At 36.2% G+C, this 14,108-nt stretch overlaps 1 protein-coding gene and 1 pseudogene across 1 annotated transcript; one reads left to right on the top strand and one right to left on the bottom strand.

Moving 5' to 3' along the window:
- Positions 1-3,653: 3,653 nt before the first annotated feature.
- On the bottom strand, positions 3,654-5,384 carry LOC107057697 (cytochrome P450 CYP736A12-like; annotated as a pseudogene).
- Positions 5,385-12,331: 6,947 nt separating this feature from the next.
- LOC107058720 (uncharacterized mitochondrial protein AtMg00810-like) lies at positions 12,332-13,119 on the top strand. Its single transcript, XM_015304756.1, has 2 exons — positions 12,332-12,409; positions 12,529-13,119. The coding sequence occupies exons 1-2, from the start codon at positions 12,332-12,334 to the stop codon at positions 13,117-13,119; spliced, it is 669 nt and encodes a 222-aa protein (XP_015160242.1).
- Positions 13,120-14,108: the final 989 nt, after the last annotated feature.

Below are 14,108 nucleotides of genomic sequence, written 5' to 3'. Positions count from 1 at the left end.
TTTTATCGATTTCGTAGCATATCACACTTTAGTGTTGCGACATCAAGGGTTTGGACATATTTGAAGGTTTTGAGGCGTATTACGAACTTAAGTTCGAGGTAAGTCCCTTCTTTCATCGACTCTAGCTTTTATAAGTAGCAAATAGCAATTTGCGATGGAAATACATATCTTTTATCGCATTGTCGTGGTATCTTCTATTTTTGTGTGTTGATTATGGTCCTGTCTTGTTGTAGTATCGAAGGGGTTATGAGTAAAAATCGTTAGGCCACGTGAATTCAGCGAAAAAAGGTATGTTAAGGCTATTCCCTACTTACGGCATGTTTCCTTAAAGCTTAGGAGCAATGTAATTGGGTTGTCATCCTTTATATACTTGTAGCTGTTATTGTTGATTGTTGGCTGCTCGAGTTGATATAATTCTCCCTTGTCGGGATTCTTATTCAGTTAGTAGGATCCCTATGTTGGACACGACTTAGAGGCTATTTGTATAGGTTGCTTATAACTAAATTGCTCGTTTTAGTCGATTGGATTGTTATTGTTGCCCTTGGGGCTAGTGTGGTTAGCTGCATGAATGTGATTTATGCCTAGAAGGGATATGCTCTGCCTACGGGGCTATATGGATGCCAAAAAAGACTATGAGTTGCCTACGGGGCTATATTGATGCCTAGAAGGACTATGAGTTACCTACAGGGCTATATTGACGCCTAATAAGGCTATGTGCTTCCTACATGGTTATGTTGTTGCCTAAGAGGGCTATGGGTTGTCTATAAGCTATGTTGATGCCTAAGAGAGCGATGTGCTGCCTACGGGGTTATATTAATGACTAAGAGGGCTATGTGACTGCCTACAGGGCTAGGGGACTACCGATAGGGGTATATAGACTGATTGGCACCTTTCGGGGTTATGGGGGCCTGAGTAGGTGGTCTTGTCTGCTGTTTGTACCTGCCGAGCTTATGGGGGCTTGGTTAGGTTGTTATTTTATTATTTTTGATAAGTTTAGATTTATGAGCAAGTCAGTACACTTATCTTATCCTTGATTTATTTATCGAATTATTCCAGTATATTAGGATACATGCTCATAGTCTATTGCCTTTCATACTCTGTACATTATTTTGTACTGACGCCCCATTGCCTGGGGGCGCTGCATTCATGCATGAAAGTCCTGACAGACGATCGAGTAGACCTCCTCAGCAACAGGATTGACTTCTATCCGGTTGGCTAGCCTTTTTCCTACGGAGCTGCCAGAGTTTGGAGGTTTGTTAGCTTTTGTTGTATATATTTTTATGGGTAGGCTGGGCCCTGTCCCACCAATCTTTACTACTCTTAGAGGCTTGCAGACTAGTGTGTGGGTTTTATAGCTACGTTATGGCCATGCTAGCCTAGCTTTGTTGGTTTGCTAAAGCTTGTTAGTTGTGTGATGCATTGTCTTGTTATATACATGCTTTCAGTTTTGGTATAGAGATCATGGTGGCCTTGACGGCCCAATCAGGACTTTTGTGCTAGTTGACAATTTCTTTATATGAACTCTTGGGAGTAGTTGTTTCTTTTGCAGATCTGTTGACAGGGGCCTTGCCGACCGAGAGCTTAGTTTTAAGCCGATATATACTTGTTTGTTTATTTGATTGCGTGTGGCTGCCATGCGCTAGTAGCAAATGGTTTAGTAGGGTCAGCTCGGACCTGAGTTTTGGCATTAGGAGCCAGTTGCGCCCCTTGAGTTTGGGGCGTGACACTAAGTTCGTCGATGGTTCAAAGAATTTCGTATGGTTGAAAATCGAAGCTAAAGGATGAAACTTTGAAGCACAACTTGAAATCACCATTAAAGTTAGTTTATAAGCTTGAGTTCTAATTTTTACTTACCACAGACGAACTCCGTTTTAAATAGGTAATATAAATCAAAAGAGTCAAAATATTGAGATAAGCTTATATCTAAAATTTGAGGCAATTTGGAGAAGATTTAGGGTGGTTTTGCATCAATTTCTTTTGTAGCAATCATACAAAGAAGATGAAGAACATGAACTGCATTTTTTCAGATTTGCAAGAAAGTTACAAGTTGCTAAATCAGTTGAGGAGTATTATTTTAAGCTGAAATAAAATTTATCCATTGAATTGATTGTCTGAAACTTAAAAAAAATCTTTAAACCGCCATCGATCGAAACTAGCTTCAAACCGGAGAAAATTCAAATCCCAAAAATTGTAAGCGCATAAAAAAAATCGTGGGTCTTTTGGGTATTGAATATAGGATCAAAAAATTTCCTTGTATTGAAAGTTTAATCGAAGACAATAAGTTGAGTGTCACTATATTAAGCTTAAATTTGTTTGCTTTGAAAGATTTTGAGTCTGTAGTTCCTGATTGTGGAGAAAAAGGATGGAATTTTTATCTACGATTTGTGGTATATTGATTAATATAATAAGGTTCCCATATAATAATGATGGTGGTTTCAAAATGGTGAGAGGTGGTGTAATTTGGTGGTTGCCATTGATGCTCTACTAAGTTGCTATGGAGAAGAAACCAAATTAGAAATAGAACCAAATAAGAAAAATAATTAAAAAAATTAAAATGCATATATTTATGAAAAAATATTAAAAGTAAAATTTTAATATTTATTTTTTTATCTTCACTCTCTCCAGGAGAGTGCAATACACTCACTTTGCCATGTAGACATCTAGGGTGGTAATAATTTTAGTTTTAAACAGTTTAGGGGGGTGATAGGACTCCTGTGAAGAATGAGTGTGTAATTGAGAATTCGGTCATAGCTTAAGGGGGCATTTGACCATTTTCTCTGATAAGATGTAATAATTTTCATTTTCTTTTACATTATTAATGTTTGTTACTACGTTATCTTGTATGTAAGATAATATAATGTTTTAGTTTTAATGCCTGATAGATTTTAAGTATTATTTTATAAATTTCGTGATATTAAATTTCGCACGGGTAATTTTACTAGTATGAAATAATTCTGAGAGATTTTCTGAGAGTACAAAAGCTTTGTTCAAGTAGGGATTCGACAAAACTAGCAGCCAATAGAAACTCAATGTTTACAAACGGAAGTTTAATATCACCATTTAAGGCATGACCTCTAATGAAATGATGCTTGATGTTTATATTCTTGACCCTAGAATGATGCACAAAATTCCTAAATAAACAAATAGTAGTACTAGAATTATCATACAAAACTTGAGCAAGTTAAAAAGTCATATCATTATCGCTTAGTTGGTGAATCATCTAGTAGTTGGGCACAACATAGCCCAATAGAGAACACAAGTTTTACAAGTGACGGTCCATGTTAATTGTCTCCTCTACCCTCCAAAATACGCCACCTCCACGTTACTTCACTTTCCTCTTAGTGTATACAGAAAATAAATGGTTGAAAACCATGTTTCTAAACAATGCCTGCATAGTACTTACGAATGACCTTACACCTTTAAAAGTATTCCTACACGAAGTAGGTTTATTATTAATTTGATTGTCACTTCCAAGTAACTAAAATTCTCGTTAAAGACTTCTTTAAACAGTATTTTTCTATAATCCAGAAGAGATGACTTGAATGGATGGAATAGATCTTCAACAACAACAACGTTCCCTGTGAAAAATCCCACGAATGGAGTCTAGGGAGGGTAGAATGTACGTAGACCTTACCAACTATACTCTTATTTGATTAAGGCCAACTATTTCAGCCAACTCCATTATTTCTGCTTTATATACTTAATATTATTGTATCATTTGAGATTAAGCATTGTTTAGTCTATAAGTAGGAATAACCATTAAAGGATTTTCTCTGCTTGTTGCTAATCCAAAGTGCTCCTCAACATCCAATTCACAAGGCTGCATACCATTTGGAAGCTCCCAATCAAAGCAATGCACCAGTTGTGCTACTAATAGTTGGACAATGATTATCCCCAACTGCATTCCAGGGCAACTTCTTCTGCCAGAGCCAAATGGTAAAAGTTGGAAGTCACGTCCACGAATGTCTATACTGCTCCCAACAAACCTCTCAGGCAAAAACTTTTCAGGCCCAGGCCAAATATTTGGATCCCTTTGGATAGCATAATAGTTAATCAAGATCCGGGATCCTTTTTGTATGTGGAAGTTATTGACTATACAATCTTCCATGGCCTCGTGAGGTATTAGTGGCGCTACGGAATGCAGCCTCAGGCCCTCCTTTACAACCATGTCTAAGTAGTTTCAACTTCTCCAAGTCTGATTCTTTTACCATTTTTTCAAGGCCTATCACTTGTTCCAACTCTTTTTGAAGTTTCTTCATCACATGAGGGTGCCGAAGAAGCTCTGTTATTATCCATTCTATAGCTGTTGCTGAAGTGCCCACTGCTGCAACTAACATATCCTGTTATAGAAAGGGGAAATTAGTACAAACAAACCTAATACATAATAGAAGTAAATAGATGGGATAAAATAAACGTACGAAGAGGATAGCTTTTATATGTCTACGGTCAAACTGAAATTCTGTTTCTCCTGATTGCATAATGTCCAACATGGTGTCAACAAAGTCTTTGGATTGCTTCTGGTCACCAGACTGGACATGTTCATCGATAATCTTCTCAAGAAAGTCATCAAACACCTTTGAAAGATCCTTAAGCCGGTGAGTGAGTCCCTGGAGATCAATTACACCAAGGAAGGGGAAAAATCTCCAAGATTTGGTGTTGCTGCTAAATGCTCAACCTCTTTAACAACAGCTTTGAATCCCCTCTTGTCTAAATCTTCATCCATGTACTTCTTTCCAAACACCATCAAGCAAGTCAAGTCAGCACTCAAAGATGAAATCTTTGCACTAAGATCAACAACAACGCGATGATCACAAGTTTCATTTTTAAGTGATTTGATCATTAGCTCAACTTGTTGCCTTCTCATGGATTGAAATGAATTGATCTTTTGGTTACTCAAAAGGTGTTGAGTGCACAATTTGCGCATGTTGCGCCAGTATGGTCCATACTTTGCGGTTATCAGATTCTTCTGTCCATATGCCAAATACAGAGCTGCCTCGTTATGAGGTCTACTAGCAAAGATATGATCATATGTCTTGAGGAACTTCTCCGCTGTGTCTGCAGACGAGACAACGATTGTAGGTACTAGTCCCAGTCTAACATACATAAGGGGACCATGTGTTTTTGCTAGTTTTAGGAAATCTTGGTGTGGATTTTTTCCTAACAAGTGAAGATGTCCTATAATGGGAAGCCCTTTTGGACCTGGAGGATACCTTTTCCTACTCTGGATATTGTTTAGCAACTCATAAAAGGCATACACAATAAAAATAAGCACTAGTGTTGCCCATATCAAAGCCATGCCTAATACTTACCAACTTTTTTAGCTTCTAAAAGAGCTCTAATTAATGGAAAGGGTCTAGAGATCTCAATTATATAATGGCTGGAACCATAGAAAAATCAATGAATAATTTGGGTGTGATTGGTAATGTTAGAAAGTCTATTTCAGAAAATGTCCTCCCTAATAAAACTAGGAAAAACAAGTTCATAAGTGACATTCCACAATAATTATCTCCTCCCTCGTTACCCTACGACACACCTCACCTCCACGGCCATCCCTCTCCCCCACACCTACCCTTCACCCCACCCCATAGCTTTTTTACACCTTTCTATGTAAGATCGTCTGTTTTTTATTCGTTAATTTTTATGAATAAAATAATAGATAAAACGTTACTCATGATAGCGTTTATACTATTTTGGTTACTTTTTAAGGATATGTATTACTTTTGTTCATTTGTTTTATATTTATATTATTTTGGTCAAACCTTCTAGTAAATGTACAAAATAAGCCAAAAGCTCACACAGTAAAAATTAACCAAGTTTCTCTGCTTTGATTATCTCTTCAAATGCTATTTTTTAATAATCCAGAAGAGAAAACTTGAAAATATTAAAGTAAAGAGTTGTTCAGTTAATGAGTTATCATCATCATCATCATCAATATAAAATTCAGTTTGAGTTCTTGTTCGAAGATTGATGTTTTGACGTGTTAAGCTTTAATTGTGCCGTCTAGAGCAAATGAGCTCCTACTCTCTCTCCCTAATTACTTGTCCACTTTTGAATTGACACACCTATTAAGAAAATAAATATTGTCATAGTGAATTTACCATTTTATCCCTATTAATTATGAAGTAGGTGAATTAAAAACTTAAGATTTTTAAAAAGTTCTACCTTTTTTCAAAATAATTAATTGAGGGTATAACAGGTAGAAATATTTTGTTTTTTCTTGATTTGACAAAATGGACAAGTAATTAAGGACAAAAAAAAATGAATAAATAATTAGGAACAAAAAGAGTATTTATTAAACCGTTAGATCCGTATCTTGATTTTGGAACCATTGCAAAAAGAATTATTGCATTGATGTCTCTGCGAAAGGGTCTCACCGATTTTTAAAGGATATATTTTAAAAGAATTACGTATTTTTTACACTATGTGAGCTAGGAAGCTCTAATTGAGGCGATTTTTAGTGATTCTATTTGGTTTTGTTCATTACCCATTAATATTCATACTTTGAATTAGTATTATTTTTCTTGAGTCCCATGATGTTGCGCCTTATTTGAAAAAATAGGAATTTTATAACAGTGATGTAAGAAATGGGTATTTTAGGCATAAACGACTTGAGACTTGAAAGGTGTATCATTGTTGTGTTGTACATGATTTTATACATTCTATTTTATATGAGTGGATTATTTCGTCATGATGGACATCATATGGAAGATTATTTATCATTGATTGACTAGTCTTTTTCTCTTCTAGATATTTCAAACGCTATGTTTCTTATAAATATAAATATAATATTCATTAATGAGTTAACATCAAAATTAAAATTTAATTAATGTTTTAACAATATAAAATTTAAGTGGAAGCATATCCACAAAAACTTAATACCTTGTTTGGATGATTGTTAGCTTATTGTGTTTTGGTTTAAATACAATTTTTTGTTTGACTATAGATGGTTAAATTTTATTGTATAGTATTACAATGATGAAAAGTCACATTTTACTTTGTGCAAATTCAAATGCGTTGTTACCGTATTTTTATTTTTTCTTTTGTCTTTGCTTACTATCTAATAATCTTATTTTATCCTATATGATGAAAAATGATATAATCTTTTCAAACTGTGTATTCATGAAAACACTAGAGTACAATATGGTACGATACATTACGAAACAATATAGAACAATCACCCAAATAAATATAAAGGTAAGTTCTACAAAGTGGTGGTTTGATCGATTTTGTTGTATATTGCAGGATGTTGGCAATCAAGAACTCTCATCTTCAGAAGATGCAAGTTGTGAAAGTAATGATGTTGAGATGGATATATGGCCATACTAGGAGAGATAATATTACGAATGATGATATTCAAGACAACAAAAGAGTGACATTTGTGGAGGACAGGTTGAGAAAAGTACTAACCTCCAAATGTCAGCTAACATCCTGAGGTTGGGGAAACCGGCTTTAGAAGATTGTATTTTTTCCGAAAATTCCGTCATAGAGAGGTCAATTTTTAAAATTATAAATAATAAAAATACACCATCTGGACTTTCGAACCCCACCCAATATTCTTTATAATAGAGTGCATTTCTACCACTAGAGTCTGAAGACTAGAACAATGCTTATTGTTTGTTAAAGAATGTTTTGTAGAAAAGGTTGAAATATGTTATGGAACTTTAAGAAAAGGCTTATTTATGTTATTTGTTCAAAGTTTGGCTCATCTATGTCATTTTCATTTGAGAAAAGGCTCATTTATGCCATTATTTATAAACTTAAAATATTTTCGTTTTTGCAAAATCATTTTATACACGTGATCAATTATGATTTGATAAATTATTTTTTAAATGAAACGGGTTCAAATATGCCATCGAACTTTGAGAAAAGGCCCATCTATGTTTAAAAGTTTGCCTCATCTATGCCATTTTAATTAATAAATAATGGCATGAATGAGTCATTTCTCAAATGAAAATGACATAAATAAGCCAAACTTTTAACGGATAATATAGATGAACCTTTCTCAAAGTTTGATGGCATATTTGAGCCTTTCCCTTCTATTTATACTCTTTAAAGTTATATTTTCGTGAAAACTATCGGAGGTCCATTTTTGCAAAAGAAAAAGTTAAATTAAAATATAATGACCTCGATGATTGTTTTGTTCGTTTGAACCCATTTTTCCAATTTGAACAATCTCGTAGCTTCATTATACTATAATTTATGACTTGTAATAATAGGTGACACGACTCCCGAGGTGATAAAATTATGATTGATTGAGATTTTCAGTTAAGTAATTGAGAAATTTGACCAAAGTCAATATTTTGAATTAACGAAGTCAGTTATGAGTTTTGATAGTTACATTAGGTTCAAAAGGTGATTTTTGATATGGTTGGATGGTTGATACGGGTTTCGAAAGGACATATTTTTAGGATTTTGTATTTTTGATATTGTGGGAGTTAGAGAGCTCTGATTGAGCCAATTTTTGATGATTTTTTTTCTCATATATATATTAGGTACGTGACTCTAACTTTATTTTGTTCATTTGCCAAGCATACCCATTAATTTTCATAGTTTGATTCGCAAAAATTGAGATTTGAAACCCCAAACATTAAAAACAAATTGAAAACAATTGATTTGAAGATCAACTTGTTATTGTATTTATTGAAGGAATCACGTGATCAACACATGTGTACAGCTGTCCATTAGTTAGTTGTTAATAGTTAGTTAGTTAGCTAATCTGTTAGAGTTAATTCGTCACTGTTAGATATTAGATTAGTCGGTTACATCTATATATAAATGTACATGTACATACACTGATTCATTCATTCAATATAGAAGAAATTTCCCCACTTTCTCTCATTATGGTATCAGAGCATAGGGAAAATCTTAAAGATTGAAGATCGGCGACATTGTTGATCGGAGAAGAAGCTTTCGAGTGATGATCGATGAAGCTTCGTTGAATTCAATTAGTTCATTTTGTCAAAAAAAAATTCCATCTTTTCTCTTTCGTTTTCATTCAGCAAATTGAAAAGCAACAATGGTAGTAGAACCTAAAATTGATCAACAACATCCTCTGTTCGTGGGACTATCGGATGAGCCTGGATCTGTGTTAGTTCCGATTCTGCTGAAAGGGTCTGAGAACTACGGATTATGGCGGAGATCGATGTGTATCGCACTACATGAGAAGAGGAAGCTTTGTTTTGTACTTGGCACATGCAAGAAGAGTTCGTTTGAGAAGAAACTGCAGGAGCACTAGGAAATTTGCAATGCGATTGTTCTGTCATGGATCATTAATACTGTAGCTCCACATCTTATCAGTGGAATTCTTTACACTACTGATGCCCACACAGTTTGGGAAGATCTACAAGAGAGGTTTGATAAAGTTAATCGAGTACGAATTTTTCAATTGCACAGAGATATTGCTATGATTTCGCAGGGGACAGACACTGTATCAACTTACTTCACCAAATTGAAGGAGCTTTGGGCTGAATACGACGCAATCGTCCATTTTCCTAATTGTGATGTGATAGGTATAAGGAGTACACCGCTCACCTGCAATAACAAAAATTGTTACAGTTTCTAAGTGGCTTAAATGATACATATACACAGTAAACGACAGATCCTCATGAAGACAACTGAGCCTAGTCTAAATCAGTGTTATGCAATGATTATAGAGGAAGAAAGTCATCGATTCATTAGCGATTCAGGAAGACATGGCATTGGAGAAGGTAATGATATTGTTGCTTTTTGGAGTGCACGTGGATCAGATTCATCTAGTTCTTCTGGCAATATAAATGGTACAAGTCAATTTCGAGGATCAACACCTAACCGTAACTTTCAGAAGCCTAAGAGAAACTGGAATGATCAATGTGATCATTACAAGATGTATGGTCATACAGCTGCAAATTGTTATCAACTCATAGGATATCCGGATAATTTTAAGGGGAAGAGAAAGCCCCTGGCTAATAATGCTCTGTATGCTACAACAGGAGCACATCAGTCTTATTCACATAGTACTCAGGCTGGATGTTCACAAGGTACTCATGATGGATATTGGACTCCATATCTGCACATTAATAAGCCTCAATCTCCTTGCTATGGATATGCAGGGATTCAAGGCAACTCGATGGGTGGAAATCAATCTGGGAACTCATATGGCCCAAGACCTCATGGTGAGGAGTCTCTGGGAACTGGTCGAGGAAAGGATCATCTACATCAGCAGCCTGAAATGGCAACTAATGTGAACATCACTGTTTCTTTATCTCCTGATCAATATGCACAGGTTCAAAGGATGTTTCCTAAAAATACTCATGCCCCTTCACCATCAGCTAACATGGCAGGTACTTCTTATACTTTAGAGAAGGAGAAAGTTGTACATGATTGGATAGTAGACACATGAGAAACTAATCACTTGGTTTGTCATCCTAGCTTGTTATCTGAGATTAATGGTTGTAATGAAACTGGAAGTGTACATTTACCTGATGGAAGCAAACTTCATATACTGCATGTTGGTAGTTGTAGGCTAGACCAGGGTATGATAAAAAAAATGTGCTATGTGTTCCAGGTTTTAAACTTAATTTATTATCTGTAGCCAAGCTGACCAGAGAGCTAAATTGTGTGTTGAAGTTCTATCCTGATTTCTGCTTAATGCAGGACCTTCACAGTGGGCAGGTGAATGGGACTGGTAGAATGCTAAATGACCTATATCACTTGCAGTCTGGGTTTCAACATTCAATGGTAGCTTGCAGTACAGTTCTGGATACTGACATATGGCACAAGAGGTTAGGCCATGTTCCACATAGAGTCTTGGCTCAAATGCAGCTGACTAAGAGATCCAAGCATGTTGTTTGCCACATCTGTCCTCTAGCTAAACATACTAGGATTCCTTTTCCTCATAGTACTAGTAGAGAAAATAAAATGTTTGATTTAGTTCATGGAGATGTATGGGGACCTTATAAGGTACCTATGTGTAATGGGCACAGATTCTTCCTTACCTTAGTGGATGATCACACCCGAATGGTTTGGATTTACTTGTTGAAGTTCAAAAGTGATATTCCTCTTGTATTAAAAGATTTTCTACAGCTTGTTAAGAATCAATTTGAGACTACTGTCAAAGTTTTCAGAAGTGATAATGGGATTGAATTTTTCAATTCTGCTTGCAAAGTTTTGTTCAGTGATACATGTATTGTTCATCAAAGCTCTTGTCCTTACACACCTCAACAAAATGGTGTGGTGGAAAGAAAACATAGGCAAATTCTAGAGGTAGCCAGATTAATAATTTCCAAGGTTTTATTCCAATCAGGTTTTGGGGCAAGTGTGTTCAAAGTGTTGTGTATCTCATCAACAGAATCCCTACTAGTGCACTAGGAGGGAAGTCTCCTCTTGAGGTTTTCCTAGGAAGGAGACCTAATCTACAACATCTTCGCGTGTTGGGTTGTTTGTGTTATGCCACTGTTAATTCTCCTATACGATATAAGTTTGGCGTGAGAGCAGTTAAATCAGTTCATATGGGTTATTCCACTACCCAAAATGGGTACATACTTTTTTTATCTAATTACCAGGTCATTCTTTATCAGTAGAGATGTACATTTTGAGAAAGGTATATTTCCATTCTCCTCTAGTCATTCCCTGCATTTTAATCCTCCCAGGATGCCCCAATCTGGTAAGTATGTGATGGATTCAGATCTATTTGTGGTGATCAGGGGTGAGCCTGCAGAGGTCTGTGGTGTACACGCAGAGGTACTCAGTAGTGAGTCTGCAGAGGTGCCTCTGGATCACTCTCATTTGGCTGTCTCTCAATCACATGCTCCTTTAGTTACAAAAGATGTTACTCACGATCATCAGCCAGATATTAGTGCCCCCAGAAGGTCCAGCAGAGTGGTGAAACCTCCCACATGGTTGCATGATTTTGTTCACAAACTTGTTCAGGGATTCAATTCTTGTCAGTATCCCATGTCCAACTTTATGTCGTATGACAACTTAGCTGATCCCTATCTCCAAGTTTTATGCAATATATCCACCATCAGGGAACCCGAGTCTTATGAAGAGGCTATACATCATCATGAATGGACTGCTGCTATGGATCGAGTGCTACAAGCATTAGCTGACAATAAAACATGGTCTCTAGCACCTCTACCTGTTGGCAAGAAGGCCATAGGATGTAAGTGGGTCTTTAAGGTCAAGTACAATGCTCAAGGTCATCTTTATAGGTATAAGGATCGTTTGGTTGCCAAAGGTTACACTCAACAAGAGGGTTTAGACTACCAAGAAACCTTCTCACCTGTGGTGAAGATGATTATTGTTAGAATTGTTCTTACTATGGCTGCAATGAAGGGTTAGAATTGTTATTACTATGGCTGCAATGAAGGGTTGGAAGTTGCATCAGATGGATGTTTTTAATGCCTTTTTGCAAGGAGATCTCCTAGAAGAGGTAACATGATCCTACCTCCTGGCCTTTTGAAGCGGGGGGGGGGGGGGTCTTCTTTTGTATGTAGATTGGACAAATCTCTCTATGGTCTTAAACAAGCATCTAGGCAATGAAACTTAAAGCTTACTGAGGCTCTTCTTGCATCTGGTTTTCATCAAAGTCTCCATGATTATTCTCTGTTTACCAAGACTGTTGGTGCTCACATTGTTTTAATTTTGGTTTATGTGGATGATCTGATCATCACTGGTTCTTGTTCGACCCTAATTGAGGAAGCTAAATCTCTACTTCATCATCATTTCAAAATCAAGGACCTGGGGGAGCTGAGATATTTCCTTGGTCTTGAAATTGCTAGAAGTGATCAAGGCATTCTTATCTGTCAGAGGAAGTTCACATTGGACCTCATTGCAGACATGGGATTGGCTGGTTCAAAGCCTGCTAGCACACCTCTAGAGCCCAATCAGAAACTTACCAGTTTTGAGTTTGATCAAGGCCATGAAGGGGATACAAATGATGAATTGCTTGCAGATCCAAGAAGCTATCAAAAGTTGGTCGGCAAATTGTTGTATTTGACAATGACTAGACCAGACATTAGCTTTACCATACAGAACCTGAGTCAGTTCATGCACAATCCCAAGAAGTCTCACATGGAGGCAGCTTTGAGAGTGGTAAGATACTTGAAGAATGCTCCAGAACTTGGGATCCTACTGTCATAAGAAGATTCTACACAATTATCAGCATATTGTGATGTTGATTGGGGAACTTGTCCTATGAGTAGAAGGTCAGTCAGTGGATTTATAGTGAAACTGGGGAAGTCACTGATCTCTTGGAAGTCTAAGAAGCAGAATACAGTCTCACGAAGTTCAGCAGAAGCTGAGTATAAGAGTATGGCGAATACAGTTGCAGAAATAGTATGGACGATAGGGTTATTTGAAGAAGTGGGATTGGGGTTGAAATTACAACTTCCTGTGACACTTTACTGTGATAGTAAGGCAGCAATGCAGATTGCGGCAAACCCAATATATCATGAAAGGACCAAACATATAGAGATTGATTGCCACTTTATCAGAGAAAAAATACAAGAGGGGTTGGTGCGTACTGAACATGTTAACACTACACTACAACTCGCAGACATTTTAACAAAGAGCTTGGGGAAGACACAACATGAGTTTCTATTGGGCAAACTGGGAATGTTCAACCTGTTCTCATTACACAGTTTGAGGGGGAGTATTGAAGGAGTCACGTGATCAACACATGTGTACAACTGTCCATTAGTTAGTTGTTAATAGTTAGTTAGTCAGCTAATTTGTTAGAGTTAATTAGTCACTGTTAGATATTAGATTAGTCGGTTACATCTATATATAAATGTACATGTACATACACTGATTCATTCATTCAATATAGAAGAAATTTCCCCACTTTCTCTCAATAGTATTTCGTTGATTTTTGAAACTTTAAGATCCTTATATTATGAGTAAATCAATTTTGACATCAAACTTTTTTAGCTTCTAAAACAGCTCTAATGAAAAGGGTCTAGAGATCTCAGTCATATAATGGCTAGCACCATAGAAAATCAATGCATTAAATGGGTGCGTTTGGTAATGTTTGAAAGTATATTTCGAAAAATTTCTTCACTAATAAAATTAGAGAAAATAAGTTTTGTAAGTGATATTCCACATTAATTGAGCGAAAATTCATGTAACTC

This window comes from Solanum tuberosum, unplaced genomic scaffold (genome assembly GCF_000226075.1).
Source record: "Solanum tuberosum cultivar DM 1-3 516 R44 unplaced genomic scaffold, SolTub_3.0 scf00604, whole genome shotgun sequence".
Taxonomy (NCBI): domain Eukaryota; kingdom Viridiplantae; phylum Streptophyta; class Magnoliopsida; order Solanales; family Solanaceae; genus Solanum; species Solanum tuberosum.
This window is presented reverse-complemented; position numbering and strand designations above follow the sequence as displayed.

What these genes read in the sequence shown, in the direction of transcription:
- LOC107058720 (XM_015304756.1), top strand. Translation starts at nt 12,332, where the DNA reads ATGGCTGCAATGAAGGGTTGGAAGTTGCATCAGATGGATGTTTTTAAT. An exon ending in AAGGAGATCTCCTAGAAGAG is followed by an intron (nt 12,410 to 12,528) that starts GTAACATGATCC and finishes TGAAACTTAAAG; the next exon opens with CTTACTGAGGCTCTTCTTGC.